This window comes from Mastigoproctus giganteus, chromosome 8, assembly GCF_048544385.1.
Source record: "Mastigoproctus giganteus isolate SK-2022 chromosome 8, ASM4854438v1, whole genome shotgun sequence".
Lineage (NCBI taxonomy): Eukaryota > Metazoa > Arthropoda > Arachnida > Uropygi > Thelyphonidae > Mastigoproctus > Mastigoproctus giganteus.
The window spans coordinates 43,919,515-43,938,390 of record NC_143582.1 but is presented as its reverse complement, the minus strand read 5'-3'; the positions used below and the strand labels follow the sequence as shown (position 1 = coordinate 43,938,390).

General features: G+C 37.3%; 1 protein-coding gene across 1 annotated transcript in view; it reads left to right on the top strand.

Annotated features, from left to right (window-relative positions):
* Positions 1-18,876, top strand: part of LOC150081497 (uncharacterized) — a 337,043-nt gene that overhangs the window by 268,482 nt on the left and 49,685 nt on the right. Inside the window, exons 8-9 of the mRNA XM_090380224.1 lie at positions 5,657-5,814; positions 7,093-7,237. Of these exons, the coding sequence (XP_090236350.1) occupies positions 5,657-5,814; positions 7,093-7,237 (303 nt within the window). The remainder of the gene's footprint in view (positions 1-5,656; positions 5,815-7,092; positions 7,238-18,876) is intronic.

Below are 18,876 nucleotides of genomic sequence, written 5' to 3'. Positions count from 1 at the left end.
AGGGGAACAAAGGGGTGCTCTTACGAAGAAAGGCTTAATTTCTGCAAATTTCAGCACTTGGAGAGTGGGCACCTGCAATCTGATCTGATTGAGGTGTATAAGGCCTTGAATGGGTTGAGCAAGCTGAATGCTGATGGGATTCTTCCTCTTGCTCAGATTAAGAACCTGAGGGGGCACAGATTCAAATTGAGGAAAGCCAGTTGTAGAATAGATGTGCGTTAATTTACATTTAGCCAGTGGTTGGTTGATTGGTGGAAGACTTCCATCTTTTGTTGTGGAAGTTGATAGCCTAAATAAATTTAAGGCTGAGCTGGACAGGCATTTGTAACAAATGGAAGGGTGAAATGGGAGGGTTTTTTTTTTTTTTTTTTTGGCTGATGCTGCATATAAGCTTGCTTTCTTGCATCGTATGCCTCTACTAATGCTAACTGTGTACTTTGAATGGTTGTTTATGAAAAACAGATTAAGAGTTGGGGTTTACAGTTAGAATTATCTGGTATTCTGTTAGATAAATGAACAATCTGGGTGAGGTCATTAGTAATTGCAAAAACCTCAACAACTGAACCAGCTGGGGACATTTGACTAGAAAACTGAAGCCAGCTGAAGTTGTGAACATGAAAGTCACCAAGGACAATTTCCTCATTCTGAGACTGGAGAATATCAAGTTTCTAAGAATGGAAGCGAAAGAGTTCCAAGTGATTAGTGGAGTTGGGAGAATTCAGAAGCAAGAGATGAATTTGACAAAATGGTTAAGAGATTTCAAGCCAGCAAAAATCAAAAGGAGGTGATTCCTAATTAGTAAGTCATTGACAGGCAATAGTAGATTGGATACATTCAAAAATACTGGCTTTGAAGCAAAAGGAATTCTAGAGCGAATAATTTTTACAACTGAGAAGAGCAGTGGTTGAGGCTATCGATAATTGAGTTTCTGTTAGAAAAAGTAAATGGGCCTTGGCAGACTGTAAGTGGAAATGGACATCATTGAGTCTGGAATGGAGACCACAGGAATTTGTCAAATGAATAAGGAACTTTTTTGGAGGTTTATATTTTTTTTGCAGATAATTTCATTCTATTAGTTTGATGCATTCAGTAGATAAAGTAAAAGTAGAGGCATGGAACATGTATGAATTAATGGAATTTTGGATATAGTACACATAGCAAGAATATACCATACCCAGCTCCTTGACATAAACATGGCCCCAATAGTGCCTCCTGCAGCCACATACTACTCGGGCTCCCTTCAATCATTAGTTAACAGAATATCTAGCTGATCTGGATGCCACCTAGAATTGCCAGTAGGTTTAATCTGGTTGACTATCTGACAGCCAGCCTGCAAAATAAATTTCAGAACTGTACACTCAAAAATGTAAGGTTGGATACCACCATGATTCCCATTATAACCTCAAAAGACATCAGTCGTATTATATTGCATGATGGAAGGAAGAAATTGGTTTGATGGAGCTGTGCTCTGGAGATTAAACATGGGTTTCACCATTTCAAGCCTCCAATGAACAAAGTGTTGGTATTGCACTGATTGATGAGAGTCATAAACCACCTAGTATTGATTAGTGACACAGAGGACCAGTATTCCTCTGTATGATGTGGATGCCACACCTGATTATGTTGGTTCACATCTGGATGGTCACCTCCAATACAGTAGGTGCTGTCCTTCGTCTTTTTTTCTCCCTCAGGTTTTTCGCATCAAACAGTAAACCAGCCAAAGAATACACACAACTACAGGTACAGTATACTGACATCTTGTGGCCTTACTTATTAGGTGCTTCCCATACACCTAAATAGATGTGTGCAATGTAAAAATCAATTCTTTTCTTAAATTTTCAGGAAGCCATTGTATGCATTAGCATTAGCCTTAGTAGAGGCATATGATGGAAGAAAGCAAGCTTATGCAGCATCAGCCAAGAGGAAAAAAAAAAAAAAAAAAAAAAAACCTTCCACTTCACCCCTCTGTTCATTCGAAATACCTCTCCAGCTGAGCCTTAAATTTATTTAGGTTAACTTCCACAACAAGGGATGGAAGTCTGTTCCGCCAACCAACTACCCGCTGGCTAAAGGCAAATTTCCGCACATCTATCCTACATCTGTCTTTCCTCAATTTGAATTTATGCCCTCTCAGGTGATTATTCTGAGCAAGAGGAAGAATCCCATCTGCATTGAGCATGCTCAAACCATTCAAGGCTTTATACACCTCTGTCAGATCACCTTGCCGGTGCCTAGTATCCAGACACTATAATTTGCAAAACTTAAGACTTTCTTCGTAAAAGCAACAATTTGTTCCATTCACTAATCTTGTTGCCCTTCTCTGTACTCGTTCCAGCAGCTTTACATCCTTCTTGAAATGAGGCCTCTAGACCTGTATACAGTACTCAAGGTGTGGCATGACCATTGCCTTATACAAGGGAATAATCACCTCCTTATCCCTGCTAGAAAAATTCTTGTATATCATTGACATACATTGACATTCACCATGAGCTACTCTTGCAGCCCGTCTGCACTGCTCAGAGAACTTCATATCTGCTTGCACAATTACCCCAGATCGTTTTCATTCTCTACCACTGGCAGTGTAGTACCACAGAGTTGATACGTTGCTCTGGGGTTGCTGTTTCCCATATGTAGTACTTTACTTTTGTCAATGTTAAACTTCATTTGCCATCTCTCAGTCCATCTGCTCAACCTTTCCAGATCCTGTTGCAGCAGCATAGCGTCAGTAGTGTCCTTAACAACCCTGCCAACCTTTGTATCATCCGCAGACTTGGACATTAAGCTTGATATACCATCATCAATATTATTTATAAATACAGAAAACAATAATGGACCCAATACTGAACCCTGAGGGACTCCACTAATAACATTAGTCCACGATGAGCAGTATCCATTGATTACCACTCTCTGCCTTCTCCCCCTCAACCACCCCTTTATTCCATAGCAGCAATTTGCCTGCAATGCCACATTGCTCCAATTTGTGCAGCAGTCTTCCATGTGCAACAGTATCAAAAGCCTTTCTAAGATCCAAGTATATAATATCAAAGTTATTCCATGCATTCAGTTCTTTTGTGACTGCATCATAGTATCCAATCAGATTGGTCAGGCAAGACTTCCCCTTAACAAAACCATGCTGTGTCCGAGCTATAACTGAAGTCTTGTCTAGATGATCCTGCAGTGCTTCTTTAACCAGTGCCTCCATTAATTTTCCTGGAACAGAAGTTAAACTCACAGGTCTACAATTACTTGTGTCAGCCTCTGATCCTCCTTTGTGAATTGGGGTCACATTTGCACATTTCCAGGCACATGGGTACCTCCCCTGAGTCCAAGGAAGCTCTCATAATTATGGCTAAGGGTTTGCTTACTTCCTTTGCTGCCTCCTTTAATATAAGGATAGATCCCATCCACCCCCAGGTGCCTTTCTTTTGTTTATCTTCAACAATTTCTCCTCCACTTTACTCTCAGTTATTACAAGATTATCTAGCTTACTGCCAGAGTTGAATACACCTCTCGCATTCCCCTCGCTGAATAACTCCTCATGTGTGAATGTCAATGCAAAATATTCATTTAGTTTGTTAGATACCTGAGCAGGATCATCAACAGTTGAACCATCGATATCAAATGGACCAATCTGATTTATCCCCTTCCTTCTAGAATTTACATAAGTAAAGAACTCTTTGCTGTTTTTCTTTGCATCCCTTGCCAAAGATTTCTCGTAATCTGCCTTCGTCTGCCTAACCTCCTTTGTAACTTGGTTGCAGATCAACTTATATCTATCATAGGCTTCTGTGTCACGTGTTAATTTATATGTACCCCTTGCATTTTTGTTCTCTGCCATATGTCTCATTAGTTCATCTGACAACCTTTTAGGCCTAAACCTTGAACAATATTTCTTAGTTGGTATGTAAAGCCTAGTAGCTTCCGAGATAAGTTCTTTGAATGCTTCCCATTTTGAGTTTGCTGTTGGTAACATCATCAGTTGGTCCCAATGTATAGAATTTAAATACTGTCTCAGACCATTGTAGTCGCCTTTACGAAAGCAAAAACCCTTCCCTTTACTCCTGATGGTAGTTAGCTCTTTGAGTAAATCCAACTTCAGCACACTGTGATCACTGCCACCTAGTGGTTCCTTTATCTGCAGATTCTTAATGCATGAAGAATCACTACTGATAATCAAATCAAGAGTATTACTCTCTCTAATTGCCTCCCGAACATGCTGATGTAGAAAACAATCATCCAATAAATCCACAAAAGCCTTGCTAGTGTGTGATGACCAACCCACAAATTCCAGTCCATATCTCGAAAATTAAAATTCCCCATTATAAGACTCTCTGATTTACTGGCCCACTCTGTTTCCCTGTACAGTTTCTTATTATACTCATCAGAGTCATTAGGCCTATAGCACAGTCCTACTTTCAATTTTGATCTTCCAATGCTTATGTCACACCAAACTGACTCGACACTGCACTGTCCAGCGATGTCGACTAGCTTCACTTCCTTGAATTTTATGTGTTTCTTAACTAATAATATAACCCCTGCTCCCTTCCTGTACACATTGTACTCCCTAATGTTCCACCTATCCTTTTTACAAAGCATGTTCCCTGTTTCCCTGACTATAGAGTCACCAACAACTACTAGTTCCTGTGGTACCAGTGCATTCTGTCTTGGGGGTTGCTGCTGTGTTGCGTGATGACCAATTGCAAGCTCTGGCGTTGACGTGGGCATCTGAGAGCTTGATGGGCCCCTCAATTTAGATCCTTAGAGAGCATCCACCCTGTCCTTCAAGCTCTCATATAGGCCCATAACAATGCTGAGTTGTTGCCTGATTTCGTTACACTCCTTGCATTGCGCCCACACAAAGACATTCCCCATGGCAATATCATGTCCTGTACCCGATTGCTCCACAATCATCATGCAAGCAGTGCATTTTAAGAGGCTGTGATTCTGAGGGCAACTGCCCCCCCGCAGCACTCCCATTAGCTTGAGCCTTTTGCTTTGCTGCTCTGGTCTAAGTCATGATTTTGATTTAATTTCAATTTCAGTACAAAATTATAACCCTAAACTTGTATCCCAACATGGTTATAATGCTATATATATTTTTCAGTATCAAGTATTATCTACAAGTTCCATTTATATAACTTCTGTATCAAGTTATGTATTAATTAATTATGTTACGTTTGTAATCTAAGTCGTTATATGTATTAAATTTAATTGACGCAGTCCAGAATTGCCTCAAAAGTGAAAGGGGAAGTCTTTTTGGCACCTCAAATGAGAGCTTCTGCAGGATGAAAGCTTTGAAAAATGCCTTAGTGTGGCAGACTCTCAGATGACTTAGCAGGAACTTTATGACATAACCAAAAAGTTTCTACAAAGACCTTTTGGGTATGTCATATGTTTGGTATGTCAAAAGTTTCTGCAGAAACATTTTGCTGTCATGAAATTTCTATCCTTATATGACATATGCACATAAAGATGGAGTTCAGAAACTTCTTGATGCACATAAAGAAATGGGATGCTGTATGTCATTGTAACTTAATTTCTTGCATTCTTTGATGCAAGAAATTAAAAAATTACACCCCTCTGATGAAAAAATAAATAAAGATTTCATTTTGTTGAATAGCTTAGTTATTTAACATTTTCTAACCTGTTTCTTTAGGATGAACATGGCTTCAAAAAAAACCAGCTGTACGACAGCCTTCATAACTCTATACGCATTCATCACACATTAGCTGTGAAAGCTGCAGATTATGTTAAGAAACAATATGTCTTTCGTTTGCGTACTGCAGACCAAGCAGAATATCTCTTTCAAACCAGGTAAATTCCTAAGTTTAGATTTTTATATATAATTTAAAAAAAAAAACAGAATTTTTTTCCTAAAAATTTGAAATCTTGAAATTATAATTATAATATTAATGTATCAACATCATTTCACTTTGTATAATAATCAGAATTATAAAATCATTAGGCCCTGCATATTTTTTATTTTGTATTATTTTATATTCATTATTTCTTAAGCATTCAAACAACAAGTCTGTTTCTGGCATAATCAGTTCAGACTCCATACTGTCATCTACGCACAACAGTAATTTCAGCATTAGAATTAGGAGGTGTTTGTCCATTCATCACAAGTCGCACTATTGTCCCTTTCTGACTTTCATCTGGGTCTGGCCTTTGAACATCTGTTAGAAAATTGATTTGGTTGTGATGCCGAAGTGAGACAATGCATTAAAACCTGGTTGGAATTGGTTGTCCTTGAATATTATGACATATTTGCATTGCAATCACAGCATGGTGGGACAAGTACTTCAATGTGATAGTATTGTATTGAAAATTAGTGCATAGTAGTGCACTAGTTTTTAACACAAAGGTGTACTTCACAGTTTAAGCCACTAGAACATGCACCCCTGTATTAAAAACTTATTTTTTGTAAAGGATCATTTTCCCCTTTCACTGGCATATATATGATTGCTGATATGTATATGTGGCTATTTTCCACACGTTATAGTGGAAATTAAACTTCTGAATTGAGTATGTAATATGCTAGTTGTTATTATGTAGGAATTCTGGAAATCGGTCCATTTTTCTATGAAATGTTTAAGCTTACTTTTACTTTTTTATATTGGAAAATTGGAAACTAGCCGTTATGATTATAAACACAAAATAAAAAATCATGAATGTGGTGCTTTTTTTCCCAATATATAAGTTTTCTGGTGATATTTAGGCAACAAAAATCATTTAAAAACTATTTCTGCAAATTCTTTATAAAATTAAGAATTATAATTTCATAATGCAATGAATTACAATAAATATTATAATTCTTCCAAATTCCATTGCAATATTTAGTAATGCAGAACCAGAATATTTTCAGAATTTTATTTTAAATCTTAAGAAGGGAAAGAAGGCAGTTTTTAGCAAAGATGAGTTCTCATTTAATTGACAGTGTTTTAACTGCCCACTGCTCAGTAGAGTAATTTAGGTCTGACAATGATATATTTTTGCTTTATTTATTTATTTTTTTAAATGAAACTGATTTTTTTACCACAGAGATGGAAACTAAACATGGTAATTATTTTTTTGTATTTCACGATATAGTGATTCTAAAGAACTACAGAGTTGGGTTGAAACAATCAATTTTGTAGCAGCAAGTCTCTCTGCTCCTCCATTGGCCAGTGCTGTTGGATTACAGAAAAAATTCCAGAGGCCCCTTTTACCAGTTAGCCATACAAGATTGAACCTTGTAAGTGCAATTCATATGACATTTCATATAGTACATTTCATATAGTACATTTCATAGTACATTTCATATTGCATATAATGCTATTTTCCACTAATCCTGAGTGTTTAATAATGATTGCTTAAATTTTGTTTTATTTTTATTAAGCATAATGAAGTATAACAATTAAAAAAATTATAAATGCACTTTATAGGACTAAGAGTAAGATATTACACAATATCTTCCTGATGCCAACCAAATGGGAAATGAAGCTTAAAGAAGGTGAACCATGTCTCTTTGTCAACTTAAAGTTTAATCCCAATAATACAGTTTTTTAAGTAGATAAAATAAAAGAGTCTGCCTATTTAGAAAGTACATATAATGAATAATTGATTGAAAGAAAAAGAACTCCTAAATGCCAGTGAGTTGTTATGTCTCCTTACAGGCTTAAAATTATCACTTCTCTAAACTGATCATTGAAATGATAAATTTAGAGAAGAATGAAATAAAGTACACCTAACGGATGAGGATGGAAATTATGCATCTTGTATAAAGAATAAATGAAAATGCCTGTGGAGAAGTAGAAAATAGAAATTCAGCTGCCAATTCAATCTCTTCGGGGGTCAAGCTGTACAACACTCCGGCAAGCAAAGGAAGAATGTAGTATTTTGATAACTCCTCAAAACAGCAGGGCCTGAGTTGAGCAACTGTAGCTGCTTCACAATAAAAACCAGGGAAAAATACATTCCTACTCAGTGAATTACACATGAAGCCATGAAAATTTTTTCACACCTTAATCTGGTGAAATATGACTTTAGATATACCATATAAATAATAACAACAAAAACCATCTTTCTTACTTAATTTTCTGTTTTAATTTTATAGATTAGTTTAATTAATTAATTTATTATTATTTTTTTAATTATTTCAGTAGTTTCAGATTTTTCTGATTTATTGATCCAAAGCCAGATAGTAGAGAATGAGCTGAGATTTTGGCACACTGCTGTGTGTGCTTGAAAAGTTACTCGATAGATTATACTGTTATGGCTTTAGTGAGAGTGCTTACAAATGTTTAGCTAATTTTGTACTTTACTGAATATTAACTTCAATTGCCAAAAGATGTAAGATTTTGGCAAACTGCTGTGCTTGAAAAGTTACTTGATAGATTATACTGTTATGGCTTTAGTGAGAGTGCATCAACCAAAAAAAAAAAAAAAAAAAACTTGTATATATAACCTTTATTCCTCATATCAACTATTCTCACTGCAAGAGGGTACTAATTCAGTGCTACTCTTTAAATCTCACCTAAGTGTCAACCTGAGCCACCCAGGAAAGCAGTTTATTCCAGTGTTGTTGTTGTTGTTGTTATTTGGTTTTTAGGAGCATTAGCAACTAAGGCCATATTGCTCCGGGATATGCGGTGGTCATTCCCTGAATGACCTTTCCGCATCCTCCGTATTTGGTGGTGACGGGCTCGAACCCCGGTAGCACACGCTTCTTGATTAGACCGGGGTTCGAGCCCGTCACCACCAAATACGGAGGATGCGGAAAGGTCATTCAGGGAATGACCACCGCATATCCCGGAGCAATATGGCCTTAGTTGCTAATGCTCCTAAAAACCAAATAACAACAACAACAATTATTCCAGTGGCTGACAACACAGTGACCAAACATAAACTTCCATAAACATAAACTACCATGGCAGGAAAAACTAATAAACTGGGCCTAAACCCAATTTATTAGTTTTGCCTGCCACAGTAGTTTATATTTATGCCCCCAAGTTTTGTTCCCCCTCCGTTTCAGTGCCTTATATATGTCGGTCAGTCCACCACTACCCAGGCGCCTCCGTAGCCAGGTGGGAAGGAGCAGCAGTGTGTAGCACACGCTTCTTGATTAAACTGGGGTTCGAGCCCGTCACCACCAAATACGGAGGATGTGGAAAAGGTCTGGGAATGACCCCCGCATATCCCGGAGCAATATGGCCTTAGTTGCTAATGCTCCTAAAAACCAAATCACAAACAAACAAACATCCACTACCCAGACAGCCCAGTTTCCAACATTTGTAGTCCCTCATCTTATGGGCATCCCTTTGTTATTCTTACTAGATTGGCCACCTTTTGTTGAACTGTGCAAAGAGGCTTAATGTCATTCCATAAATGGGAGATGTGTCCTCAAATATGAAAAAGATAAAACAACTCTCACCCTCAGCAGTGCAAACATATGACTTCCTGCCAAAGGAGATGCACCTCATACCCACCATATTCTACCCACCAAAATAATAAAGTATTGTTTATTTTATTATTTTCACTTTAGTTGGTTCATTATTTAATTTTGGCGTTTATATCGTATAGGGACATCCATTGACATTTGACTGGATAATAATCAATGACTGAAATATGGTTCTTTAAAGTTCCCTGTCTTTGATTCTGTTTTTATTATGAAAGTGGCATTTGTTCTTCGGTGCATATGAGGATCCATCTTCTTAGGTTGGGAGTCTTGTATATGCACTGCCAAATGCAGTGCTACCCCTAGCAGCAAAATACTGATTAGCATTAGTTGAGGCATATGATGCAAGGCATGTGATGACATTACTCCTGTTCTGTGTCACCTTTTTACACTTTATTGTTCCACCAATTTTCCTGTCTGCTTGGAAATTGCTCATATGTAGTCAGTTTCAAGAATGGTGACAAATCTCTTGCATCCCATTGTTATTCCATTGCACTTACTTCTACTCTTCCCATTAGTATTAGCATTAGTAGATGCATATGACTGAAGAAAGCAAGCTTATATAGCAAAAGACAAATGAAAAAAAAAAAAAAAACATTCCCATTTCACCCATCCATTCACAACAAATACTTGTCTAGTTTTGCTTTGAACTTATTTAAGTTGTCAACCTCAACTACGACAGATGGAAGTTTGTTCCAGCTATCAACCACTCACTGGCTAAAAGGCACATTTTCACAAATGTATTCTACAATTGTCTTTCCTCAATTTGAATCTATGTCTACTCAGGTGGGTAATCTTATCAAGAGGAAGAATCTCATCCGCATTGAGCTTGCTGAAACCATTCAAGGCCTTATACACCTCAACCAGATCATCTCGCAGGTGTCTAGTCTCCAAATGCTGCAATTTGCAGAAGTTAAGCCTTTCTTGGTAACAGCAACCCTTTGTTCCATTCACCAATCTCATTGCCCTTCTCCGTAATCATTCCAGCAGCTCTACACCCTTTCTAAAATAAGGCCTTCACACCTGTATACAATACTCAAGGTGTGGCCTGACCATTGCCTTATACAAAGGGTCAATCACCTCCATATCTTTGCTAGCAAAATTCCTGTATATCATTGACAAGTCACCATGAGTTACTCTTGTAGTCTGTTTGCACTGCTCAGAAACTCTGAGAAAGCTCTGGGGTTACTGCTACTCAGATGTAGTATTATTTGGCGCCTCTGTAGCCAGGTGGGAAGGAGCAGCAGTGCGTGGCACACGCTTCTTGATTAGACCGGGGTTCGAGTCCGTCACCACCAAATATGGAGGATGCGGAAAGGTCAGGGAATGACCACCGCATACCCCGGAGCAATATGGCCTTAGTTGCTAATGCTCCTAAAAACCAAATAATAAACAAACAAAACAAACGATGTAGTATTTTACATTTGTCAATGTTAAACTTCAGTTACAACCTCTCAGCCCATCTGCTCAACTTTTCTAGATCCTGTTGCAGTAGTGTACTGTCATTGTTGTCCCTGCCAACCTTCGTATCATCTGCAAACTTCAGCATTAAGCCTGATATGCATTCATCAATACCATTGATAAATACAGAAAACAACACGGACCCCTGGGGAACTCCATTAATAACATTAGTCCATGAAGAGCAGTGTCCATTGATTACCACTCTCTGTCTTCTCTCACTCAACCATCCTTTTATCCATTATAGCAACTTGCCCTCAATGCCATACTGCTCTAATTTGTACAGTAGTCTTCCCTGTGCAACAGTATCAAAAGCTTTCTTAAAATCTAAGTATATGGTATTAAAATTATTTTTTGCATCCATTTACTCTGTAACCACATCATAGTATCCAATAAAATTGGTCAGACAAAACTTCCCCTTAACAAATGCATGCTGTCTGAATTATTACTGCAGTCTTGTCTAGATGATCTTGCATTGCTTCTTTAGCCGGTGACTCCATTATTTTCCCCAGAACAGAAGTTAAACTAACAGGCCTGTAATTACTCGTGTCACTCTTTGTGAACTGGGGACACTTTTGCACATCTCCAATCCGTGGTGACCTCCCCTGAGTCCAAGGAAGCTTTCATAATTATGGTTAAGGGTTTGCTTACTTCCTTTGCTGCCTCCTTTAATATGACTGGATAGTTCCCATTCACCCAAGGTATCTTTCTTATGTTCAACTTCAGCAATTTCTCCTCCACTTTGCTCTCAGGTATTACAAAATCATTTAGCTCCCTGCTAGAGTTTGATTGGCTTCTAGTCCCCACTTCTTTACAGGCTTCCTCGTGTGAATGTAAATGCAAAATACTCATTCAGTTTGTCAGCTACTTCAGCAGGATCATCAACAATCGAACTATTGATATCAAGTGGACCAATCTGATTCATCCCCTTCCTTCTAGAGTTTACATAAGTAAAAGAAGTCTTTGCTGTTTTTCTTTGCATCCGTTGCCAAAGATTTCTCATAATCTGCCTTTGCTTGCCTAACCTGCTTTATGACTTGATTGCAGACTAGCTTATATCTGCCATAAGCTTCTGTGTCACCTGATAATTTATATGCATCCCATGAATTTTTCTTCTCAGCCACAAGTCTAATTTGTTCATCTGACATCCATTTAGGCCTAAATAGATGTCAGAAGAGTATTTCTCTTGAAGAGTATTTCTTAGTTGGTATGAAAAGCCTAGTAGCTTCCAAGATTAATTCCTTGAATGCTTACCATTTAGAATTTGCTGTTAGTAACATCATTAGTTGGTCTGCTTTACCATCATCAAGGCTGCTGTACCATGGAATATTTTTCCGATATCTGGGGCTGTGCTCCCACAGCCCCCAGACTTCTAGATTCCATTCAAAGGAGGGTAGTTAGGTTAATTAATGACCCATCTCTAACAAAGTCTCTCCACTGTGTCTCATAGAAATTCTGTTTATGCTCATGCCTTTTCCATGGGCACTGTTTCTTCTGAATTGGGTTCTATATTCCCACTCTCTCTCTCTCTCTCTCTCTCTCTCTCTCTCTCTCTCTCTCTCTCTCTCTCTCTCTTCCAAACCAGTCCCAACACATGTCAGCATCGTTTTACTGTCCGACTTTAAACTCACAGAACCAACTTTTCTTCTACCTCATTTATTCCTTGAACAACCTACATGCATATTTCCTAAAAATTACCATCTACAGAAATTCAAGTCTAATGTCAACAAGTATCTTCTTTCATCTTCTCAACCTTCAATCACAGTACTAAGTGCTGTAGGTTCTAATGCTTCTTGTGATTGGGGTTTTCATTGAAAAAATATTTAAAAAATTAATGTTAACTGTTTTTGCGAATTTTTTCCATAGTACAATGTAATTGCACTGAAAAATATTTGTTTTTATTTATTAAAGATTTTATTTCCTTTCTAATTTTTTGACTTATTAGAACTAATAATAATAATAATAATAATAATAATTTATTTATCCCTATTTTATGTTACACTTTTTTGGGAGATAACAGCAAAAAGAGAGGAAAAACAGATAAGCCAATTTAGGGGGGGTTTTAGGGGGTGTTCCATTAAAAAAACGATGAATATACAAATATACCATTGAAAAATATACAGTTCTGAAATTGTACAGGTAATGTTCAACAGAAAAGACATAAATAAATTGGAGTTTTTTGTACATTTCTTTACAGAAGACTTCGAAAAGCATCACTACTTATAATATCATTGCGAACATTTTTACAATTAAATGAGCAGAGAAAAGAAAAATGATGAGATGTCTGCACAGAAATTTACAAACTATTTGCCAACTGCTTCCTTTAACATTTGTACATTATTTCCATGTTGGTGTTTTTAAAATCCAGGAATTGAGTTGAAGGTAATTTGAATCAGATATCCCTGGTGATGTGTTCAATTAGTAGTTTCTTGAATTGATTTAGTGAAGTGACATATTGGATTTTTGCAGGAAGTTTGTTCCAGGTTTTAGCACCTCTGTATTTTATATTTTTCTGACCTGTGGTTTTTCTGAAAAGTGGAACCTTCAGGTCGGCTTCATTTCTTAGATTGTATGATATTTCTTCTTCTTCTTCTATGGTTATGAAAAAGGATCTGAAGAGAGGGGGAAAGTCTGGTGTCTTCAAAGCATTGTAAACAAGGATCGCCTCAGCTTTCTACAATAGCTGGTAGACGCTTAGAAGTCTCACTTCCTTGTATCTTGAACTAACCGATGCGTTCCAGGGAAGGCCCAAAATTGAACGAATGCATCGATTGAGAATGGAATTGATTCTCGCAAGGTTTTCTTGGCTGGTGGTACCCCATGAAATGATTCTATAGGTGAGGTGCAGCTGAATTAAAGAAAGGAATACTAGTCTGAGAAGGGAAGGAGACACCCAGGCTGAGGCCCTGGTGAGTATTCCTGCTAGTGACAAAGTTTTCTTTCGTAGGGTTATCATTTGTTTTGCCCAACTTAGCTTATCATCTCGCCAGATTCCGAGAAACTTGGTTTCATTCACCCTTTCAAGTTGTTTTTCTTTGTATATTACATCTAAATCAATATTTAGTGGTTTGTTTTTTGTTCTAAACACCATGTATTTTGATTTTTCTGGATTCAGTATAAGCTGATTCTTTTGAAGCCAACTATGCATCACAGAGAGCAAGGCAGAGATTTTGAGTTGAAGCTGATTAGGGTCTTTATCTGTGATCAGGATGAAAATATCATCGGCATATGCTACTAGGTGAGAAGATGGAAGAAGAGAGAGAAATTCATCGATGTAAAGAACAAATAGGATAGGCCTTGAGGTAGTCCCCTGGATAAATAACAGATGTCGGAGTATGATTGATTTGTTCTTACGGCAAACGGCCGATCAGTAAGGTAGTCTTCAAGGAGAAGGTTAATTTTCCCTCTCAAGCCAAGATTATGGAGTTTGTTAAGAAGAGTATTATGGTTTATGCAATCAAAATCTTTAGTAAGTCAAGAAACAGTGCTATAGCATAGTGACCCTTTTCAAGACTATCAATGATCCTTGAGCAGAAGTCAACAATTGCAAGATCAGTGGATCTTTTAGAGCAATAAGCATACTGTTGTTGATGGATGAGCTGATTTTCTTCAAGAAAGCCCATGAGTCTGCTATGAAGAATTTTTTCAAATAATTTTGCAAAAACTGAGAGTAGAGCTATTGGGCGAAAGTTGTTGATGGTGTTACAACGGTTTCCCTTTGGAACAGGGATGATTATTGCTTTTTTGAATTGAGAAGGGAATTTACCAGATTGAAAGGAGAGATTGAATATATACTTCAGCGGCATAAGAATTGAGCTAAGGACCTTTTTCAGTAGAGAAGGAGATATTTCATCAAAGCCAGGGGCTCCCTTTTCTTTCAATTGATTCCCTGCCTCTAAAATCTCTTGATCGGAAAGAGGAGCGAGAAAAAAAAGAGTTTCTGATTGAATACTTAGCAGGTTCTCTCATTTCATTGTCTCTGAAGTCAAGTTCGTCTTAAAAGAGGTTATTCACACTTGATATAATGTGGTTACAGAAGGCAGAAACTTTTAGCTCGTCATCTGAAATGAGTACCTCGTTTTCAACTACATCTCCAATGTAGCTCTGTGATTTCAGTTTCCTTCCCTGTAATAGTTTGTTCAAAACTATCCATTTTTTCTTGCTTGTTATGATACCTGTAAGTTGAGAACTATAGTATTTTCTTTTCTCTGACCGAATGCAGTCAGTGACTTTGTTTCTGTACGTTGTGTATTTAATTTTATCTGCCTTGATTCCTGTTGCTCTAGCAATTCTTGCAAGGTTGTCTCTTTTCTTTAACATATTACAAAACATTGAGGTGAATGAGCATATTTTCCCTCTTGTCCTAGTGGCCTTTTTTATTCCCTGGGCTCCTGATATATGACACATATTTTTCATAGCTATTTAGGCTATGCTTAAAAAAGCAGTTAGTTACAATTTCAAGATCACTTGTAGCAAGCACTCCATCCCACGTTGGCTGCTGCAGATTGTGACAAAGCTGATTGAGAGAGTCTGGAGTGACAGATTTGAAAGTGTGCATGATCTCTGCTTCATTTATTTCATTTTCAATTACCATTAGGATGGGACAATGATCCGAAATAGTTGTATCAAGTATTGCATACGGGAGAGAGCATTTCCCAATTGCAAAGTCAAGAAGGGAATTGTGGGACTCTCCCATTCTAGTCAGGATATCTCCATCAGTAAGAACAGAGAAACCATTTGAAGTAATGACATCTAGGAGGTCTTGCACCTGAGAGGAAGAGCTTTGAAGAATGTTAATATTAAAGTAACCAATCAGCAGTATGCTTAGGGATTTGCTTGTGAAATGAGATAGAGTGTTGTCAAGAGTTACTAGGAAGCTGTTAACTGAAGCTGAGGGAGGTCGGTATAGACACCTGATCACCAAAGAGACAATGTGGATAAAAGTGTTCACAAGCTTGATCAGGCAAATTTGAGATAGGAAAGGCATAGCATCGCAGATGACTATGAACATAAATAGCAACTCCACCACCTTTTGAATCACCTCTGCAACTTTGAAAAAGAGAGTAGTCTGTAATTTAGATTGAAACCTCAGGAGAGAACTAGGTCTCAGTAAAAACCATCAGGTCTGGATGCAGATTCTGTGATGTCAGTTGAGCGAGGATTTCATCATTGTGTTTTACAAGACTGCGTGCATTCATATAGAATACAGTAATTGCATCTTTTGATGCTGCAGTAAGGCATAAGTTGTTTGGCTTAATTGTTGGCAAGTGACAGGGTAGAAAGATGTTTTCACAAGAGTTAGTTCGTTCAAATTCTGGTAGGCCGAAGAGAAAGATGATTCATTTGTAGACTTATTTCCTGTAGAGATTCCTGAATATCTGAAAAATGCACGGATTGTCATTCATGCTCACTTGTTTCAATAACTAAGTCACTAGCTGGTAACCTAGGACCAGGAAGAGGGGGTCGTCCATAAAAAGGCCGAAAGATGGTTCCCACAGTCCAATAGCGGTCCTTCAATAATTCATCAAAGTCTGTTTGCATGTTTAGAAATAATTTTTATTACCTTTGCTTCTATCTGCAGTTGCATTCTGATGTGCTGCTCTACTTCTCTGTCGCAGAGTTGGGGTTCGAGTCTCGAGACAAAAATACCCTTGGTCGAACTTTTGGTTCTGGGGATTGCTCTTATTGTAGAGTTGGTGGCTGTTCCCACAACAGGAGGAGGGTGTCGACGTCTGCCTGTGTTATTAGAGGCAGATAGATTCCGCTGTCTTCCGATGAGATCTGTCTGCCGCCTAGAAGAAATGACATCTTCTAGGAGTGGATTTGCAATTTGATTGACATCCTTAGATGTTTTCTGAGACTGACTGGTGACAGGAGCATATACTGGAGGGTATGGAGGTTGCTTTATAATAGATGCATAAGTGGCTTCTGCAACAGGAGTAGGGGTTGGCTGGAAAGTAGAATTTTCCATGGGTTTCGTCCAATTGTATGTAGGACTTAATGATCTGCTGGAGTTTCGAATAAGATCTGTCAAATCCAAAATTTTCTTTAGTAAAATATAATTAAATTCACACAGTTGCGTGTTTTCCAATCTGATTTTTTTAGTTTCATCAAGAGAGAGACCATCATGGATTTGTGAGTGGCCAAGATTTGAAAAATGAGTTTTGTGGTCTGCTCATTTGGATTTTCATCTTGTGAAACTTCTTGGTTAAGGAGGTGAGAGAAGGAGCGATTTGTCTGCTCTGATGCCACATCATGAGGTATGGCCTCGAATAGCCCACTCTGCCGAGTATCCATTGATGATGAGGGATAGTTGAAACACAGGTTCACCGTTGGGAGGGCTTGAGGGATCAGCTGGGCTGGAGCCTAAGTTATTTTCATATTTCGTCTGCTTTTTCTTTGATTGCTGTGATTTATACAACAAGGGCCCTTCCACGAGTTGATCGCTGCCTGTGACATATTTTTCTAGTTCGCTGTTGACATATCTGTGCATTTAATGCAGTACACAAGACCACATTCTGCATTGCATTGAAGGAAGTCTTTGCATTTCTTTTTGCACAATTGGCAGATAATTTGCACTTGCAGAGCCATTGTAATTAACAATAAGTACACAGAATTTCTTTTGAGATTAAACAATAAAAAAATATATACCAAAATACAAAGTATGAGATATACAACACAGAATTATTGCTATCTGAAATAATTTTGTACTAAATGTATCTGTGAACTTTAGTTAAAATTCTTCAAAATTCATTACAATTCATTCAAAGAGCGAATTTTAAAGATATGCTTAGTAGATTCCTAATTTAAGCAACAGGCATTCCTAAATTTAAACAACATTTAAGCAACAGTACTGGATTTCACACCACTGCAGATTAACAACAGAAAGTATTTTGAAAGGCACAGTCCTCTTAGTAAGAACAACGGCAGATGACCTTGTGTGCTATTATCAGACAAAAACAGTAAAGTGACTGATCTTGGTTATACTGCGAGGGAGTAATCCTTTCATTGATACTTTCCAGCTTCTGGGGCGCCTATGGAAACGATCTAAGATGCCTTGTAGAAAGGAAGCATAAGTTTCATTCGTTATAGCATGAAAACTATCTTTCCAAAACCTCTTCTTTCTTGATGGATGTGATGAACATAACTCGCTAATTCAGACAGTATAAAAATGTTGGAGCAGATTCATCAGAAACCATTCATTTAGCTCACTTTTGCAGGAGCACAAACACAGCACAACCACAACCATTCATGCAAGCACAAGAGTAAAAACAGTAAGTTCATTTTAAATTTTCCATTGTAATTATGATATACTGTTTTATCCACATTTATTCATCTTAAATGTTCAGCCATTTATATATAAATTTTAGCTATAAGTTCAATAAGGCCAAGGAATTTTCTATTGTTTTTGGAGTATACTTTACTGCTGCTCCCTCAAAAAGTGTCATTATGTTTTGCTAAATATTGAATGTAAGTAATGCACCTCTTCAAAACTCCACACTATTTTTTTATTTTTTAGCATTAATCTCTCTTTGCCATATATTATCAATGGTTTGTCCTTTATTAATTCTTTTTTGAAGTTCTAATAATTATATTTGAGCACTGCCATGTGCAGTGGATAGCTCGTGAGCTTTCGGAAGGGCACCCAAATGTTTACAGTGACATATACCTTCATTTTTGACAAAGCAGTTCTTCACAAAAACTTTCTAGCAATGACCAACAAACTGACTTAAAATAAATTTATTAAAATAAATAAATAATATCTATATAAAATACTAAAACATCGATAAAATATAAAATAAACTAAAAGCGTTAAAATACAATAAGGTAAAAACATTAAAATAGCATAAGATAAAAGTGTTAAAATACAATAAAGTATGGACAAAACTAATATAATATACAGTAGCTTTCAAGGTGATGTGCTTCATCAAGCTGATGAAGAGGCATGTCATCTCAAAAGCTGCTGTATGTTTTATTAG